General features: G+C 50.8%; 1 protein-coding gene across 3 annotated transcripts in view; it reads right to left on the bottom strand.

The window, feature by feature from the left end:
• MYO18B (myosin XVIIIB) overlaps positions 1–19,080 on the bottom strand; it is a 233,625-nt gene that overhangs the window by 186,524 nt on the left and 28,021 nt on the right. For all 3 annotated transcript variants that reach the window (XM_082416250.1, XM_082416251.1, XM_082416249.1), the window contains 5 exons: positions 17,240–17,438; positions 15,064–15,206; positions 14,135–14,235; positions 13,020–13,083; positions 4,012–4,156 (listed from right to left, as the gene is read on the bottom strand). In XM_082416250.1, the coding sequence (XP_082272376.1) occupies positions 4,012–4,156; positions 13,020–13,083; positions 14,135–14,235; positions 15,064–15,206; positions 17,240–17,438 (652 nt within the window). The remainder of the gene's footprint in view (positions 1–4,011; positions 4,157–13,019; positions 13,084–14,134; positions 14,236–15,063; positions 15,207–17,239; positions 17,439–19,080) is intronic.

Below are 19,080 nucleotides of genomic sequence, written 5' to 3'. Positions count from 1 at the left end.
GGGAGGCCAGAGGTGTCGTCTCAGAGGTTAGGCTCAGTGCCTGGGCAGACCTGGGTCCAAATCCCACCTCTGGCTTTAGCTGTGTGCCCTTGGGGATGAGGATGAACCGCTCTGGCAGGCCTCAGTCTCCTCATCTGTAAAATGGGCATCTAATAGTTCTCGCTCCTCCTGGGCTAGTCTAAGGCTGTGCAGTGACATCACGTCTGTAAGCACTCAGCACAGGGCCCAGGAAAACAGGTCAATTCTCCAGCAAGGAATGACCCTAACAGCCCTCTGCAAAGTCTAGGGCAGGGGAGTGATATTTGCAGGGAGACCGGCCGTGGTTCCAAACTGCCCTCTGGAACATACTAGCTGTGTGACGTCAGGTAAACCGCATTCCTCCTCTTATAAAGCCGTGAGCCAAGTCCTGTGCTCACACGTTTGGCACTGACTCATTTAATCCTCATGACAAGCCTACAAAGTGGGTGCCATCATTAGCCCCATTTTAGAGAGGAGGAAACTGAGGATCAGAGAAGCCAAGCCAGGAGGCTGACTCTTGCCCATGGCGCTATCCTTCCTCACCAGGTTATTGTATGAATCCAATCAGATCAAAAGGCACAAGAGAGGTACAAGTGCTTTTGAAACCATCAAACGCGAAACCAATATTAGTGGTGGTTGTCGTTACTGCTGAAACAGTTCAAAAATCCTAAGTCCAGTTATAAGGTCTGAAATCTCCCCACAGGGACTGATATTGGTTTTTAAAAATAGGATCAGGACTTTCAAAATAAGTTAAGGAAGCTGGGTGCACTGGGAGGAGAGCATCATTTTAATGAAAAAAAAAAAAAAACCCTGATTAACGGAAATGATTCTTAATATATTTCGAAATGATCTGTTATGACACAAAGCAAAGACATTTATATATGACTTTGAAATTCTTAATAGCTGATTTGAGAGCAACCTATTATGAAATCTTCCAAAGCAGAATATATAGTAAGTAAATCATCAAGCAGGCCTCTCAGGCAGACTGACAGCAGCTCCTCTTAAAATAATTTATCAGGTGGTGTGGGGGGAGGCTGGGAGGAATTATTGCCATAATCACGTACTAATAAAATATTTATAAACGTGCCTTTCTCTTTTATCGCTACAGGCAGCTACAGGTATGAGTCCCGAGCCCCCATCAGAGGGGGTGCCCCAGGAGCCTCAGGAGAAGAAAGTCAGGCATCGAACTTCTCTGGTGACAGGTCAATAGACTGGGGGCTCCCTTAGCCTCTGTTTTGTCGCACCCGAGGCAGAGAGGGTTCAAGCGTGACAATGGAAATCGGAAGGTAGGTCCCAACGGCCCTGTCCTCTCCCTAGGCTTTGCTGAGTGCCGGGAGGGAACAAGACTATTCGAGTTGAGCAAAGCAGAGAGGCATGTGGCTGTGACACCCTGGGAGAGTCACCTAACCCAGGCTCAACAGCACAATCTACCGAGGGACTGCCTGGGGCTAGAAGCGTGGATGACCTGTCCACCACCCCTCGCCCTGGCCATTCCGTACATACCACCCCACACGTGTCCCTGGCCTGTCACTACAGGTACCTGTCTGCGCCTCTCTGCTTTCCTGGCTGCCGGACATGCTCAGCTCATGCATGGGGCAGGCTGGAAGGGCAGGGGGGAATGCTCCCCAGGAGCAACCTTCAACCAGGGAGAAGCAGGAGGCGGTAGATCAATATCCCGGCTCCCTCGTCCCTCGGGTAATACACGATGAGGAGACATGTTCTTCAGAGTCTCCCAGAGGTCCCCAGAGATACTGGCCCCCCACTTCCCACAGCTAATCCACTCCTTAAGACTCCAGCATCACCTGCCTTTCTTCCCTCACTTCCCTACTGGTTCCTCATGATACCCCCTCCCCCAAAGCCTACATGCAATGTTTGTCTCAGGGTCTGCCTCCGGGGAAAGCAGCTTAATTCAGCTTTCTCTTCTTTATTCCATTTAATCCTCACACCAACCCCAGTCTTGGCCCAATGAAAGAGGAGGCCTCTCCGAAGCTCAGAGAAGTTTGGTTTTAAACTCAAATCTGCCTCCCTCAAGCGCCCACAGCCTGGAGTTTTTTCTGGGGGGCTGCGTTGGGTCTTCGTCGCTGCGTGGGCTTTCCTCCAGTTGCGGGGAGCAGGGGCTACTCTTCGTTGCGGTGCGCAGGCTTCTCACTGTGGTGGCTTCTCTTGTTGCGGAGCACGGGCTCTAGAGCACGGGCTCAGTAGTTGTGGTGCACGGGCTTAGTTGCTCCGTGGCATGTGGAATCTTCCCGGACCAGGGCTCGAACCTGTGTCCCCTGCATTGGCAGGCAGATTCTTAATCACTGCACCACCAGGGAAGCCCCAGCCTGGAGTTTATTGCACCTAGACCTTCTGAGCCTCAGTTTTCTATTCGGTAAAATACGTTTGCTTCCTTCCACACATCCCCAGTCTATAGATGCCTGTGCCCCAACTCTAAACCTTCAACAGCTTTTCTGATCTGAACTGTGCAATGACATCCCCAATCCCCGTCCATTTACAAAGCTGGCTGATTTCCAAATGGTCAGGGCGTTGAGCATGGCCCACGGCTGATTTTTGGAAAAGGCAAGTGGCATGTGATTTTTCCATGTTTGCCCAGTTAAGCATGTCTGCCCTTGGCTTGGACCAACTGTGGACTCCCTACCTTCCCTATTTCTGACTCAGCATAACTTCTAGAAATGTCCAAAATCAAATCAGTGGACCAATGCAGCTCAAGTGTATGAAAATCAAAAGAACAGGCCACAAGGCCCACGGGTATGGGAATGGCAGGAATAACATGCCAGCATATTCCAAAGAAGTCTGCTGCCCCACAGAGGGATGGCCCAGAATGTCAGCCAGAGTCAACACATAGCTCCAGAGGACAGACCTCCATGAACACGTGTGTCCATTCAAAAAGTAAATTCCAACTCTATGTTCTGGGCCCAAAGGAAGCCACTCTCTACAGGAAACAGCTAGACAAGGACACAATCACAGTATAAGGTACCATAAGCCCCATGAAGGCAGAAGCCACACTGCTCTCAATATTGACCGTCTCCCCGGGACCTTTCGCAGTGCCAAAAGCAATGGCACAAGAGCCTGGTTAGGGAAGCGAGGAGCCTTGAATGCCAATCCAAGGCATTTTACTTGACGTAGCAGACAGGAGAGAGCCTCGGGAGGAGTCTAAGCAGGGAATGGCACTACAGGTCTACGTTTTAGAAAGGAGCCCAGTGGTCACAGTGAGGGTGGAGCCAAGCCATCAGCAGTGACGCTACCGCAATAGTCCAAGCAAAAAAAGGATTAGCAAATACTTAGTCTAAGGTGATAATAGTAAGAATAGAGAAGTCAGGACAGAAATGCCGTCACAGAAAGTATCTACAGGGCAAGGTCAACGACTGGATAGGGATGGGGGAGGGAGAGGGACGATGAGAACCACTCGGGGAGAGCAACTTGAAGCAGGGACAATAAGCAAACAGACAGTTAAGGATGGCGAGCAGGGTTGGGAGGAGAAGGAGAGCTGCGTCAGCTCCAGCGCATATGGCGTGAGCATCGCCAAGATGTCCAGACAGAAAACATCACTTTTAGTGCGTGGACCCAGCCTTCTCTCACCCGTTTCAGGGTGTCTCTTCTCAGCACAGTAACCACAAGCTAGCTACATGTGGCTATTTAAATGTACGTTACTTAGAATTTAATGCAATGAAAAAGTCAACGCCTCGGTTGCACCAGCTGCATGTCAAAAGCTCGACAGCCACGTACAGCTAGCGGCCATCCTGCTGGACAGAGAACCTCCCCCTGTCATCACAGAAAGCTCCACTGGACAGCGCTGGGTGACGCAGTTTGCTTGAAACATCCAGCCCGCTTCCTTCTCGGCACGCCTGGCTCGGCAGCCCCCCCGAGAGCAGTCCCAGAGATGTGGAAGATGACAGGCTGACCCTGTCCCACCTCACGGAAAGAAGGGCCTTGTCAGGCACCTGCTGGCGGAGACAGCCGGCAGCCCAGGTGAGCCCGGCGGCAGGCACGTACCTTTGCAGGCCCCCGCCGCACCCAGGTGGTAGATGGCTGCCAACACCCGCCAAATGGCCCTCTGCTCGCTCTCCAAAACGCCCAGCGTCTCCATGGCGCCCTGGAGCTGGACGAAGGCAGCTGCCGCCCTCTGCTTGTCTTCAGGCTGAGAGCAAGGGGAGAGAGGAAGACAAACAGGCCGTCACGGTGGAGGAAATGCAAACTTGCAAGTGGAAGCAGGGCTCGGTCTGGGGGGAATGGGTGGTCATTTTATGACCATGGTCAATTACCCACGATTAAGCTGGGGAGTACTGACACACAGAACTCAGGCTGCTGGGAAAGTTATAAAAATCATGTCTATCTGACTTTGGAAGGCGACACGAGTTTTATTCATTCGTGTGTTCATTCAATAGATTTATTGAGGCTCTGCACTGTGCTGGGCTCTGGAGAGACAGAGATGAGCGAAATCCAGAACTTGACTTTGAGGACCTCTCAAGCTAGAAGTGGAGAGAGACGTAAAAACAACTAAGTGCGAAACTGGCTAAGTGGGGGACTGTGGGATCTCAGAGGAGGGCCTGGCCGATCAATCCCACTCGAGAGAGTCAAAGAGAATGTCGCAGGAGATGAGACAAGATTGTGATTGAAGTCTGAAAGACAAATAGGCAGAGCTGACCAACTGGATGGAATAGAGGCCTGACGGGCAGAGGGAACAACGGGAACAAAGGACATCTTTGGAGACAACAGGTGCTCAACTGAACGTGGACAGAGAAGCAGGTATTTTTGGAGGTGGGGCAGACAGAGGGGGGGAGGAAATAAGCACGAGAAGCTGGCCGGTGCCATGAAGAAGGCCTCAAACACAATATTAAAGGGAACAGGCTTAAAACTCCAGCCACGATGGACAAACACGCGTCCCTATTTACACTCCTGGACCCGTGGCAGCCAACACCAATCGATGAAGATCCCACAGCAAACCAGCAAGTCCAGATTCTTTTCAGGATGTCCCCCCTTGCAGCCCCACCCAATGATCTGCCTCAGCAACTAAAAGAGACCCTGTCTGCCATCCCCAGGGCACGCAGAGGGAAACTGCCAAAGATTTTTAAGCAGGAGGAAAGAGAAAATAATATGACCAGATGTTTATGGGTTGTAGGGTGTCACTGTTCCTTTTTCAGATTTATGATCCCAATTATGTTTGTTTTTTTTAAATAAATTTATATATTTATCTATTTATTTCTGGCTGCCTTGGGTCTTCGTTGCTGTGCACGGGCCTCCTCTAGTTGTCGCGAGCGGGAGCTACTCTTCGTTGCGGTGCGTGGGCTTCTCATTGCGGTGGCCTCTCTTGTTGCGGAGCACGGGCTCTAGAGAGCAGGCTCAGTAGTTATGGCGCACGGGCTTAGCTGCTCTGCGACATGTGGGATCTTCCTGGACCAGGGCTCGAACCCATGTCCCCTGCACTGGCAGGCGGATTCTCAACCACTGTGCCACCAGGGAAGCCCCCCCAATTATGTCTGATTGAATATTAAAATTAGTCTGAAACTCCTAACTCCACACACGCCATCTGGCCAAGGAGACGCGACCCAGAAGCCTGCTGGGTTGAGAGGAAGTGAGCTGGGGATGAGAATTCTTCTGTCAATAATCCTCCAACAGATAATGAGGACCTGATTTGCACTTGGCCTGTTTACAGAGCTTGGGTGAGGAACTGTAAGCTGTCAAAGCTGGCAGGTCCTTGAATTTTATGGAGTCCAATGCTTAGAGAGGGGACAACGCTTGCCCAAGGTCACACAGCAAGTTAGTTTCAGATACAGGATTAGAATCAGGCTTTCTGACTCCCCGTCCACGCCACTTGTCCCCTCCACTCAAGCCAATTCTTCTAACTGGGAAAGAAACCTGCAAGGATCATCGACCTACTGGGACAACGTCAAAGCATGCAGTGACACTGAGAGGTTCACTGTGGAAACATTTCAATTAATAGCAGAAGCATGTTCCACTGATCCATCATATTTCTGGGGCACCACAGGACCACAAAAACCCTAGCAACGAGGAGCTCAACCTAGCAACCGCAGCTGCTCCACTGGAGCAAACGGAGGAGAGGAAGGCATCTTACCAACATGCTCTTGGTTATTTATGAGACTTCAAAGTAGCAGAGAAAGGACACCAAAAGGACAGTGGCAACACATTTATTATGGCTCCCACTGTCAGCCATGAGCATTTGACTTTAAATTACAGGCAGACCCCATCATCTGCCACTTAGCTCATACGAACAGAAGAATTAGAAAACTTCCACTAGAGCTTGTTTGCTTCTTTTTCTCTCCTCCCCGCCTCCCCCGGTCTCTGCTGCAACAGAAGACACGGAAGGATGAATATATATGCTTCTGATCTAAAGCAATTAGAATCACGAGGATGTTTACAGTTCCCTAAACTTCTAGGGAGCCAGACGCCTCTGCATAATGCCCTGACAAAAGCCAGTCCTTGCCTCAAAATCACAAAAATAGAAATCAGATCAGTGGGATAAATCAACTCACGGCCGAAATGTCGACCAAGAGGAGAATGGATAAACAGTGGGTGGTCCAGCCAGGGCACAGTGATGGGGTACCAAGCAGCAAGGAAAAAGATCACGTCACTGATCATGCAAGCACATGTATGAACCCCCCAGATTCCACGTGAGACAGAGGAGCCATGTACAAAAGACCACGCACTGTGGATTCCGGTTACATGAAGTCCAGATGTGGGCAAAACTCCCCTATGGGAAGAGAAGTTAGGATGATGACTCAGGCGGGAGGGATGCCTCTGATGGGGTGGGGACTCAAGGGAGCCTTTACTGGAATGAGGAATGTTCTAGATGTTGAGCTGGTGTGGGGCTGCAGGTGCGTGTGAGAATATAATCATCACTGAGTTGCACACTTAAAATTAGTGCTTTCATAAACATTTGACTGTATGTCTCAACTGAATTGAAAAAAAGAAAGTGAAAAAGTAAAAGCTGACTCAGAAGATGCCCAGGCTTTGTCTGATGCAATTAAAGACGCAAGGTTAACCCAAGATGGCAGGTAATTTAGTGCAAAAAATAAAATCCAAAATGTTCTCTCCACATTCAACCGGGCTGCATTTAGAGCACCCAGGAGATTCCGACAATGCAGAGAGAGGCCAGGTTTGGATTTGGAGGCAGACAGAACTGCGTGTTCTCTCGGCTCTGCGTCCCTGCGGTGTGACTGCACAAATCTCTTGCCCTTCCGCTGGAGGCTCAGTTTCCACCACTGTAGAATGAAAATAACAGCCAAACCTCCTCCCAGGCCACTGTGAGGATTAAATGAGTTGAAGTGCGTAAAGCACCAGCACAGCGCCCGGCACACAGTGGCACTCAATTAATGCTGGGCTCGACCCCATGCCTCTGCCCAGGCTGTCAGGCCTTCCAGGGACACCTTCCCTGCTGCTGCACAGCAGTCCCTGGCAAGTGAATCAGGCGTGGCCCGTCCTTGAGGGTCTCCCAGTCCAATAAGGGGGACAGATGTGCAGACAGACACTGACAGCACAGGGTGAGTGCTGGGCCTGGGGCGCTCCGGGGAGCGGTAAGGAGCCGGCTTCTGGGAAGAAGCACTGAATGAAGCCACCAGCACGAGCAGGAGAAGCGGGTGCTGGGCAGGCAGGCCGGCAGGCAGGGTCTCCTAGCAGAAGGGCGCGGGGCTGGAAGGCATGGTGCGTTAGGTGCCGAGCCCCCTGAGGGGGCACGTGCAGGCCTCTCTCACAGGGTGCAGGGCCGCAGGGAGCCACGGTCTGCAGCTGGGCGCTGCTCTCCGGTGGAGGGCGCGGCACCGGGGGCCTCCCTGGCCGAGGGAACCAGCTCCTGGAGTTCTGCCCCTGGTTATAAGCACGGTCCGGGCCCGGGGTCGCACTCTGCTTCACGGGGATGTTAACCACACCCCCTCCTCCAGGGCCAGGGTGTGCGCCCCTGTGTCTCTACAACCAACCAACCCAGGCCTGGAAGGATTCCCACGGTTCCAGCCCCTGGATCTGGAGCCGGATCTGGGAGGGAAATGCAGAACACTGACTCCATTCATTTGCAAAAGAAAAGTGGGTGCCTGCACAGGTGGGTGAACTTGACGGAGACCACGGGGAGGGCAGGACAGGTGTCCAGCAAGAGCCAAGGGCTCCCTTTACCTCAACACTGACGGGTCCAGGTTCTCTCCAGGCACTTCAAGTCCATTTAAGGAGGGAGAAGAGAAGGCTTAACTGAGCATCTACAATGCTGCACTAGGTGCTTTTACCTTGCAAGGCAGCTGTGAGTCTCTCCAATTGTCAGAGGAGAAACTGAGGCTCAGAGAGTCTAAGGCACTTGTCCAAGGCCACGCAGCTGGGGAGGGACGGAGCCACTGTACGCCAGATTCTCTACTGAGCGCCCACCCTAGGGGCAGACCGAGGGTCAGGGCGTTGCTCCACCCACTCCACAGGGGGAGGAACTGAAGCTGAGAGAGGAGAAGTGACCCAAGGCTGCACACTGGGGCACATCCCAGAGCACGCGGTCTGCAGCCAGGGCACAGACCTGAGATGACAGCGAGGGGCGAACAAGAGAGACAATGTAGAGTCAGGCCAACCTGGATGCCCTGCTTCTGCCACTTCAAAGCTGTGTGCCCTTAAGCAAGTAGTTTCACCTCTCTGAGCCTGATTACTCCTCCCAACCAACACATGTGATAATAATCCCTTCTGTTAAAGGGTCCTTAGGAGAATCAAGTAAGAGAAAGCTCCTGGCAGAGCCCCTGGCAGGAGGGCCTGATCCCCCATCCTTCTGTCTGGAGCCCATTCCTCCACAGTTGATGCCTGGGTCATAAAAAATAAATGTGCCTCGGGCCAAAGCCTGGCTGCTGCCAGCCAGAAGCAAACTGCTGGGAGGCAAGGATTATTATTATTATTATGACCACTGCTGCTGGTACTTTTTTAAAACATCAGTCTAGGTTGAGGAAAAACAAATTACAGAGGAGAAAATAATATGAAAGCTTTGTGATTTCAAATGTGTCCTGGTGCCCTAACCGATCTCAAAGAAGTTCCATTTAAAGCTGAAATGTGGGGCTTCCCTGGTGGCGCAGTGGTTAAGAATCCGCCTGCCAACGCAGGGGACACAGGTTCAAGCCCTGGTCCGCGAAGGGAAGATCCCACATGCCGCGGAGCAACTAAGCCTGTGCGCCACAACTGCTGAGCCTGCGCTCTAGAGCCCGTGCTCCGCAACAAGAGGAGCCACCGCAGTGAGAAGCCCGCGCACTGCAATGAAGACCCAATGCAGCCAAAAATAAAATAAATAAATTTTATAAATAAGTAAGTAAGTAAAAGTTGAAATGTGGCAGGCAGGGAGGACGCAGTGCAGGGACAAGGAGGGGAAGCTGGCCATCAGCGAGCGAAGGCGGCCACAGAGGGCCAGCACCACCCCGAGGGCCGGCTTCCCCACAACCTGGCCCCGCTGCTCCAGCTGACAGCCCCCCGGGCCCACACCCTCAACCTGTGCTCTGCAACCACTGCACTGCTGGCTCTCCCCCACCGTTGCCTCTGCATCGGGAGCTCGGTGCAGCAGGAAGGCTGGCCTCACTGCACCTGCCTAACTTCTCTCACAGTCCAAGACCAGCTTGTACTCACCGCCTCCAGGTAGCCCTCTCTGATACAACTTCAGCCCTCCAGGCCTGCCCATGTAATATTTGGGACACACTTAAGTTAAAAAAAAGTATTTGATGTTTATGTGAAACTCGAATTTAACTGGGCATCGTGTATTTTTTCCAGTTTTACTGAATTACAATTGACAAATAAAAATTGTGTATTTTTAGGTGTGCAATGTGAGGATTTGATATACATAAACACTGTAAAATGATTACCGCAATGAAGTTAATTAATACACCCATCACCTCACATAGTTACCGTTTCTTGGTGTGTGGTAAGAACACATAAGTTCTACTCTCCCAGGATATTTCAAATGTACAGTAAGTCCAGTATTATTAACTATAGTCACCATGCTGTTAGATCAGTTACAAGATGAATATGGTCTAGGTATCTCATATTTTTATTTGCTGACTCTGGCGACTTCGGGGGCCTGTACTTAGCAACTCTCATTCTTGGGGTGATTTCCTGACCACCAAATTCCTTCACTGAGTCAGTACCTGATGGCCCAATCCCAGAAAACTAGCCCAGGCTTCTATCAAAGACCGACGAATTTCCAGCTTGTATTTTTGCTCTTAGAGAACAAAGAAAACACTCTCCATGCCTGCCAGGTAGCAGGGTGAGAACAAAGAAATACCCTACCAGTTCCCACAGATCAACTAGTCTAAAAAAACAACCCCCAGAAACACACAGAAAAAGAAAGCCACTTCAAACACCTCCTCGATTGGGTTCACACTGTGCCCCATTCCTGTATGCAGACTGTGAACAAACAGGTCAGGCTGGGATGCTCACGAGGGCCTGGCTTGAGCCCTTCTCCTCATCAAAACCAAGAAAACAAACAACAACGCTCTTGCTGATTCAAATGGATACATGTGGCCCAACCTCATTAAAGAAAACCCAGCACTGGGATAGCCTCGCATCCCCTGCCGTGCTGGGGCCAGTCTGGGCTCCTAGCGCCGCGGAAACCAGGGGGAGAAGAGGCATGAAAGAAGAAAATACTGCAAGTCCCCCCCCCCCGTGGAGGGGGGTGTCAGGCAGGTGAAGCTGGGGGAGCCGCATCACCCCACTCCATCCCACTCCACTCACTGTCGAAACAGACTCACCTGCAGTGGTTCTCAAAGCGGGGTCCCTGGACCCACAGCTTCAGCATCAACTGGGGACTTGTGAGAAATGCAGATTCTCAGGCCCTAGCCCAGACCTACTTAATCAGTAACTCTGCGGATAGTACCCAGCAGAGAGAGAGCGTGTGAGGCAGCCTTACTGAGGTGTAACTGGCAAAAATAAACCACTCATCTTTAACAAGTACAGTGTGATAAGCTTTGACATCTACACCCGTGAAAGCCTCGGCACTCAAGACGATGGACACATCCATCACCCGCAAAAATTCCCTTTCATAATCCTCTCTCCCCTCCTCCTGCAACCAAAACCCCAGGCAACCATTGACCTGTTTGCTGTCACAGCAGATTCGTTTGCATTTTCTAGAGTTTCAAATACATGGGATTATATGGTTGTACTCTTTCATCTGAGATTTCTCACTCAGCACAATTATTTTGAGAGCCATCATGTTCTTGGATGTATCAGCAGTTCATTGTTATTACTGAGTAGTATCCTACCTTTACGGTTTTCTACAATGAATTCATCCATTAACCTGTTAATAGACATTTTGGGTAGTTTCTAGGTTTTGGCTAGTACACATAAAACTGCTAATGAACTTTCATGTAAAATAAATTTTGCACGAATGTCCACTTCCATTCTCCTGCATAAACACCTAGGAGTAGACTAGCGTGCCACGTGGGAGGTGTATGTTTAACTTTGTAAGAGCCCGTTTTCCGAGATGGTGCACTATTTTCCACTCCCACCAGCAGGGTATGAGAGCTCCAGTTACCCCAGATTCTCACCAGCATTGGTACGATCAATCTTTTCAAGTGTAGACACTCTAGTAATTGTGTAGTAGTTATTTCATCGTGGTTCGAGTTTCAATTTCTTTAATTTCTTTAATATACTTTCACATGCCATCTAAGTATCTTCTTTGGGGAAGTCTATGTTGAAATCTTTGGCCCATCTTTTTTGTTGGGTTATTTATGAGTTCTGAGAGTCATTTATAAATTCTGGATTCAAAGACTTTTTCAGATATGTGATTTGCAAGTGTTTTCTCCCAGCCTGTGGCTTGTATTTTCATATTAACAGTGACACGCAAAGAGCAGAAGTTCTTAATTTCAACAAAGTGCAATTCATCAATTTGTTCTCTCATGGACTGTGCTTTTGGGGTCACATCTATGAAGCCTTTGCCCGATCCAAAGTTACAGAAATTTTCCTCCTGTTTTCTTCTGGAAATTTTATGATTTTAAGTCTTACGTTAAGGTCTATGATCCATTTTTTTTGGTCGATTTTTGTACATGGTGTGAATTTGTGGACTGAAATTCTTTTTTTTGCATGACGATACCAAATTATTCCAGCGCCATTTGTTTCCCTGACACGTATGTTTGGAAAAGGGCTTCAGAGTAGAAATGATTCACTCCCCTCTGCCTGGTAAGCTCCTACTCATCCTTCAAAACACAGGTCAGATGTCCCCTTGGCCAAGAAGCCTTCCTTGACTGAGGCCAAGTAGCTTTCATCTATCCTCTGGTGTACAGAATGTTGTACAAACTCTGGCATTTTTCTTATCCCACACGATTGCATTAATTCCCAAGTCTTTCTCTCTTGATAGGGTGAAAATTCAGGGATGAGGACCATAATCCCAGCACTCAGCACAGGCCTGGCACAGGGGGTGATGGTAGGAGTGGGGGTGGGGGTGGGTGACTCAAAACAATTTTTAAAATATAAAAAAATAAATAAAAGAACAAACAAGTGAACAATGTGCTTTTTTAAACAACCGAATACCACCTCTCAAGGCCCTACTCACAGGCCCCATCTTCCAGGAAGCCACATTAATCATCAACAATATTTCCTAAGAAAATTGCCACTGACTGATGTAATCCAAGCCCAGTGCTAGCTGCTTTCTGCACATCGTTTCATTTAATCCTGACAACAGGTCCATGAGGCAGATACCGCTAGCTACTGTTGTTATTTTACCGAAGAGGACACAGACATTCAGAAAGGCTAGGGTCCATGCCGGAGGTCTCATATCCAGTAAGTGTCAGAGCCGGGGTTTGAACCCAGACAGCCTGTCCCGGAGACCGCACCCTTACCTCTACACAAACCACCTCCTGGTTCCCTTTATTAGCACAAGACTCATTTCCCTGACAAGCCCAGGCCCCATAAAGGCAACGCTGCCTCCCCCACGTGACCAGCCCTTGCCAACTACTCACCCCAGTGGCAGAGGGACGAGCCACACAGGGGACCCTCCCATCTTGGCCATGGGGACAGACACCCACTCACACCCAGAAGGACCTCCTCTTTACCTTAGGCCACACGCCCATGCCGAAGGAGCTGCTGTCTGCCAGCTGGTGCAGGTATAGTTCTGTCCTGGAAACAGAGAAGGGACCAGAAGTAAGGGAGGACCCACCCACACCAGTGGCCTGGCAGGGCAGGTGGGCATCATGGCACGGGGCTCCACAGAGTGCCCCAGGAGGCCCCAGGGTCTGCCTCAGGCCCTGGCCCTGCCTCCCGAATATTCCTCACTTGCTGCCCTCAATGGGCCCTTCTTAAGTGAAGGCCTTCCAGAAGCTTCCTTACTCCTCAGTTACCCTGCTCTGAAAACTGGGAGTTTCCTCTCTAATCTGCCCTCTCTCCAAAGGGTAAGGTGCCCCTCTGGCCTTAGCCAGGAGGCTCAGGACAGGTTGGGCCTGCCCTTCAGACGGGGGTGGAAGGCAGGAGACAAATGATGGGGGACGCAGAGGCAAACTGAAAATTATCACCCCTCGCCTGGGGTGAGCACTCCCTGGAGCTTCACTAGATAGAACCTTACTCATTCGTTCAACAGATGAGGAAACCAAGGCTAGAGACAGGGAGCCACATGTCCAAGAATTCCCAGGAGTCAGCGAGGGGCAGAGATGACTCCCTGGGCCACCTCCCCCAGAAGGCCCTCCCAGATGAGTCTTCTGGCTTCTCTGCTGTTCCACCTGGTGCCTCCTCGCCCTGAGCTACCTCAGGTGCACCCAAGGCTCTCACAGAGTTTAGGAGCTTCTGGAAGATTTGGGGTCTGCTGTTCCTTGCCCACCTCCCACGCTGCTGTCAGAACCTGTACCAAAATGTCACCATCACAGCAGACATCCACCACCACCCCCCAGCGTGTATAAAGAGCCATATGTGAATTATCTCACTTAATCCTGTAAGGTCAGTCAAGGTACTATTTCCACTTTACAGAGGAAGAAACGGAGGTTCAGAGCAGGTGACACACCTGGCCAGGTTCACCCAGCCCAGGAGCAGTACCAGGCAGCAGGAATCAGAGGCCAGATTCCTAACCACTGGGATCCACTGCCTCTCAGCTCTGGGCAGAGGCAGGGCTGGGGCCCTGGAGAGCGGAGGCCCTTTGTCTCACTCCCCTCGGCCGTCCCTGCTCAGCCCAGTCGCTCACCTGAGATCCAGGTCCAATCCGGCTAGCATCTGGGAGAAAACCTCGAAATTGCCTTCCCCTTCCAGCTGCCGGGCCACGTGGCTCTTCTCCAACAGCATCGTCTGCCAGGGGAGAGGACAGGCGCCGGTCAGCACGAGGCCCCGCTAGGCTGCCCGCACACCCCCACCAACCCCCAGGCCCACTCTTCGAGGCAGCACCTCAGGCCCCAACTTGGCTGGACGCCTCCAAATCAAAACGTGCCAGGCCTTTGTCTCACTGATTCAGAGTCCACGCCGGCAATCAACGAATGCAACGGGCTCATTCCGATGAAGGAATCCAAGGGTACTAACAATTAACCCAGAGCCGCCCTCCAACACACTCTTACGCAACCGAAGCCCTTAATAACTTGACCCACATGGTGATGCACGGTAGACTTTCAGGGCCGGGACAGAAAGGGATTTATCGTGCACCAGCGAGTCTGGGTATTCTCCTAGCTCCACATACAAACAACCCTTCTAATAACCTAATCCTGTTTTCTGTTCAAACAGAATGTTTGCGGGGGTGGGGGGGGAAGGGGAGGAGCCGGGTGATTTCAGAGAGAGGAACAAACAGGCCCTGTGCCTGTCACACACGGGCGGCCGCAGAAGGCCAGCGAGCGCCTGTTTAATTTCAGCTTACGCTTTTAAGACCCAGCTAATGAGCGGCTGAATTATGTATCTACTCATGAATATTTCATCCCTGTGATACTCCGAGGCACAGACGAGCCGCCGTGCTCGGGGAGGAGATGTCTTGGCACTGAGCGAGGTGGGGAGGAGCTGGCCTTGGCCTGGGGAGCGATGACCATTTAGACACATTCCAGGGTCCCAGCTGGAGGCGTGGGCCCTGCTGAGGGGGGCTGAGGCTACTGCAGCCCCATAGAGCCCCCTCTCCCTCCCACCCAGAGGCCTCACCTGGAGCTGGGCGGCCGTGACTCGGCCTGTGGCGTTGAAGTCCAGTGACATCACCATGGAGAACCGGGTGGCACGGCGGCTGTGGCTGGTGAACACGGAGCCAAAGGCCCGGAGGACAGTGAAGGTGGCTCGAATCTTCTCCACTGGTGGGGCACAGACGGGCATCACCCGTGGCCCGGGTGCTGCCACCCCCACCTCTCACAGGACCCCATTCTGGTCCCAGGCCCCAGCAGGGCCCCCTCCACTCCCCCAACTCAGCTCTAAGCCACACCTCTTCCGCTGCTGGGCTGGCCCTGTGCTGCAAGCAGGGGCGCAGGGGGAGCAAGAGTGAGCCCAGAAGGGGAGATACACACACCTAGGATTGGTACGATCTGAGTGACAAGGGCTGCCCTAGGGCCTCCTGGGCCTGGTGGAGTCTAGGAGGAGGGCAGGGCATTAACATTCTTGGACCTGCTCTCGGGGAACGCCCATCACAGCCAGCTCAAAAAGCCCTGCAGTCCCAGGCTTTTTAACATAACTATTTAACGAGCACCCACTATGTGCTAGGCACCTGGATACAGCCTAGCCTGACTCCCACGCCGCCAACACACACTTTCAGCAGAACTACATTCTGGGAGGGCCTCTCCTTGCTGTATCCCCAGCTCCTAACAGGGCTCTAACCTGGGCCAGGTGCAGAACAGGTGATCAATAAAGCATTGGAATAACCCCAGTGGAGAAGCAGGATAGTACAATGGTTAAACAAGCTTGAATATGGCCTCTCCCCGTTGTTAGTCACCTGATTTGGAGCAAATAAATTAACCTCCCTGTGCCTCAGATACCCCATCTATAAGATGGGGGTAATAATAGTACTTACTTACCTCATGTGGTTGCCACAAAGACTAAAAGATTTAATAATGGAAAGTGCTCAGAACATGCTCCAAATGTGGTGGTGTTAGTATTGTTTGTTATTATTAGAAAAGCAACACTGCCTGGGCCATATATTCTCAGCAGGGGGAATACTGCCCCCAAGAGGGCAGAAACTGATTCTTGAGGATGGGGGCAGTTTTCCTTTCTTACGTATAGAACAGAGCACAGATACACACACACACACACACACACATATATATATATATGTCTGTATATATATACACACATACACACACACTGCATAAACAAATATATGGTGAATCTATGGCATTAACTTTTCATGGTGGGAGACGATTAGGAGAAAGAACAACTAAAAAGGCTCCTCAGAGGGGCAACAATACACTGAGAACACTGGCCCAGGGGTAACAGCTCTGGAGCCAAACTGTCCGTGTTTGAATCTCGGTGCTAGGATGTATGAGCTGTGTGGCCTTGGGCAAGCTGGTTAACCTCCCTGCGTTTTAATGGCCTCATCTATAAAATTCAAATAATAATAATGTCTACCTTATAGGGATGTTTTAAATAATAAATAAGTTAACCTGATTGGAATAGAGCCTGGCGCGTAAGTCCTCAGCAAGCATTTACCACGATCACCATCAATATTGTAATTATTATCACCAACTGACACTATTTTTTACTGAAGTATAGTTGATTTACAACGTTGACACTCTTTCTTTAATGCCCAGCTCAAACATCATTTCCTCAAGAAAGCCCCCCGGCCCCTTCTCTGTGCTCCCTCCGCCTCTCCCCTCCCCAGCTCGGCCAGCAAGCGGTGCAGAGCATTGGAGTCTGGCACAGATGTGCAGCTGAGTCTCCCTTCCAGCTGTCAGTGCCTCCTTGTCTTTGTTTTTACTTATCGGGTCCTCTGCACAGTCCAGTGGGCTGTGCGCTGCACAAGGACACCACACCTAAGGGCACAGCATTTATATCAGATAGCCATAGGCCTACATACTTATTAGGATGATGGCCCAGAACGTGGTGGTCAAGTGTTTGGTTCTAACAATGTCAATGTGTGACGACTGTTCCACATGTGGCAGTGAGTGTCTTAGGCAAGGAGTACCTGTTTCTAATTCACACAAAAGTACCCAACAGACTCGGGGTGGCCCTGCCCAGAAGCCAGCACAGGGTCTGCACACAGCTAGGTGCTCAGTGAACGCTAGCTGAGCAGACAGAAGAAAGAGCCGCCCAGCACCCCCTCCGACTCTCCCTTCCCTTCCCCCACGCCACCGCCCCCACCACGTCCCAGCTGCACGTCACCTGGAGACCACTGTACCTGAGACCCTGCCATCCACACTGCCTGCCATCCCCACCAGGTGCTCCAGGACCTGCTCGCAGCAGGTGGTCTTGCCAGCACCGCTCCGGCCCAGGGCCACGATGCTCTGGTCCCTCTGCTGGCTCAGCAGAGCCCAGTACGCCCGCTGGGCCAGGGAGCCAACGTGGGCGGGTAGGCCATCCCGGCAGCTCCTGGGCACCTGCAGGAAGATCGCCGGCATCAGCCTTCCCACCCAGCCGGGGCCCAGGGAGCACTCCACAACGCTCCAACCCGGCCTCAAGCCCAGATCCACGTCCCTGCCTCCCATCCTACTCCAGCCTTGTCAGAGACGTCGTGCATTTTTCTGGGGAGAGCCCAGCCTGGAGATCTAGTCCTGCCACTGGCTCGCTGTGAGTCCTTGGGCAGCCTTGGACCCTGCTCTGAGCCTGGCCTCTTCTTCAGCCAATGAGAGGCTTGAACTAGAGCTGCATTAGCTCATGGGGCTCATCTCACTTGCTACACAAAGGACCGGATCGTACCTGTCTGAAATGAAGCAGGTGGATAAAATGGCTCAATTGATGAGTGACGTCTGCCATGGAAACAGAATGGGGCATGGGGGAATTGGCGGTACGTGTGCTATGTATTTGCTAATAACAGATTTAGATACCCGAAGCCCCTTTGACTTCATTCATTCATCCATCCATACATTCATTCACTCAGTAAAAAAAAAAAATATTCATTGAGTGTCTACTACATAGCAGGCACTAACCCAGGCACTGGGGGCACAACACTACTCAAGGCGAATAAAGGAAATCTCTGCGAATCGTGAGGAGATATCATTATACACCTATTAAGATGGCTAAAAAAACCTGTTTTTAATTTTTCTGACACACTAGCAAGTTCTGGTTAAGATGCAGAGCAAGTGGAATTCTCTCACAATGCTACACAATACAGCCACTCTGGAGAACAGCTTGGCAGCCTCTTTTACAGTGATATGTACACCCGTCATACAACTGAGCAATCCCACTCCTAGGTATTTACCCAAGAGAAATGAACACTTGTGTTCACCAAAAAACCCTCTGTCCCTGGTTATATTGAGTAGGCATTCAAAATCATCAACAAACTAGAAACAACCCAAATGTCCCTCAACTAAAGAACTAAGATAACCAACCACCCTGGTTTTAGCACTGAAAGTCCCATGTCCCAGAAAAACCATTCCCTCCCACGGAAACCAGGACAACTGGTCCCCCTCTGAACAGACAAACAAAGCTGTGCAATAAAATACAATAGAATAAAAGAACTAACGGCTCACAGCTGCAACAATATGGGTGAATCTCAAATGCGCTGTGCATTGTGGTAAGTGGAAGAAGCCGATTCCAAAGGTTACACGCAGTACAATTCCATTTATATGACTTTTCAGAAAAGGCACAACTAGGGAAAAGGGACAAAAGAACAGATTAGTGGCTGCCAAGGGCGGGACATGGTGGAGGGGATGACCACAAGGGTATGGAGAACTTTTGGGGGTGATGGGAACTGTCCTGTAATTGATGGCGGAGACAGTTTCACAACTATACGTGTTTGTCAAAAACTTACAGAAGTGAACACTAAAAAAGGTGACATTAACTGTATGTAAATTATACCTTAATAAATCTGACTTAAGACAAAAAAAAGCCCTGCCTGTAGAGCTTGCTTTCATTTGGGAGAAGACAGATGATAAAAAACCAACTAATTAAATTATACTGAACGGGAGTCATTTTAAAGCCATGAGCTTGGATGAGATCACCAAGGAAGTGGGCGTTTAAAGAGGGAAAGAGAAGAGGTGTAGGGATGGGGCACCCAGACTTGGAGAGATCAGGGACCAG

The sequence above is a fragment of the Balaenoptera physalus genome (assembly GCF_965194825.1).
Source record: "Balaenoptera physalus genome assembly, chromosome: 12".
Classification (NCBI taxonomy): domain Eukaryota; kingdom Metazoa; phylum Chordata; class Mammalia; order Artiodactyla; family Balaenopteridae; genus Balaenoptera; species Balaenoptera physalus.
The sequence above is the reverse complement of the archived record's forward strand: the minus strand, read 5'-3'. Positions and strand labels throughout refer to the sequence as shown.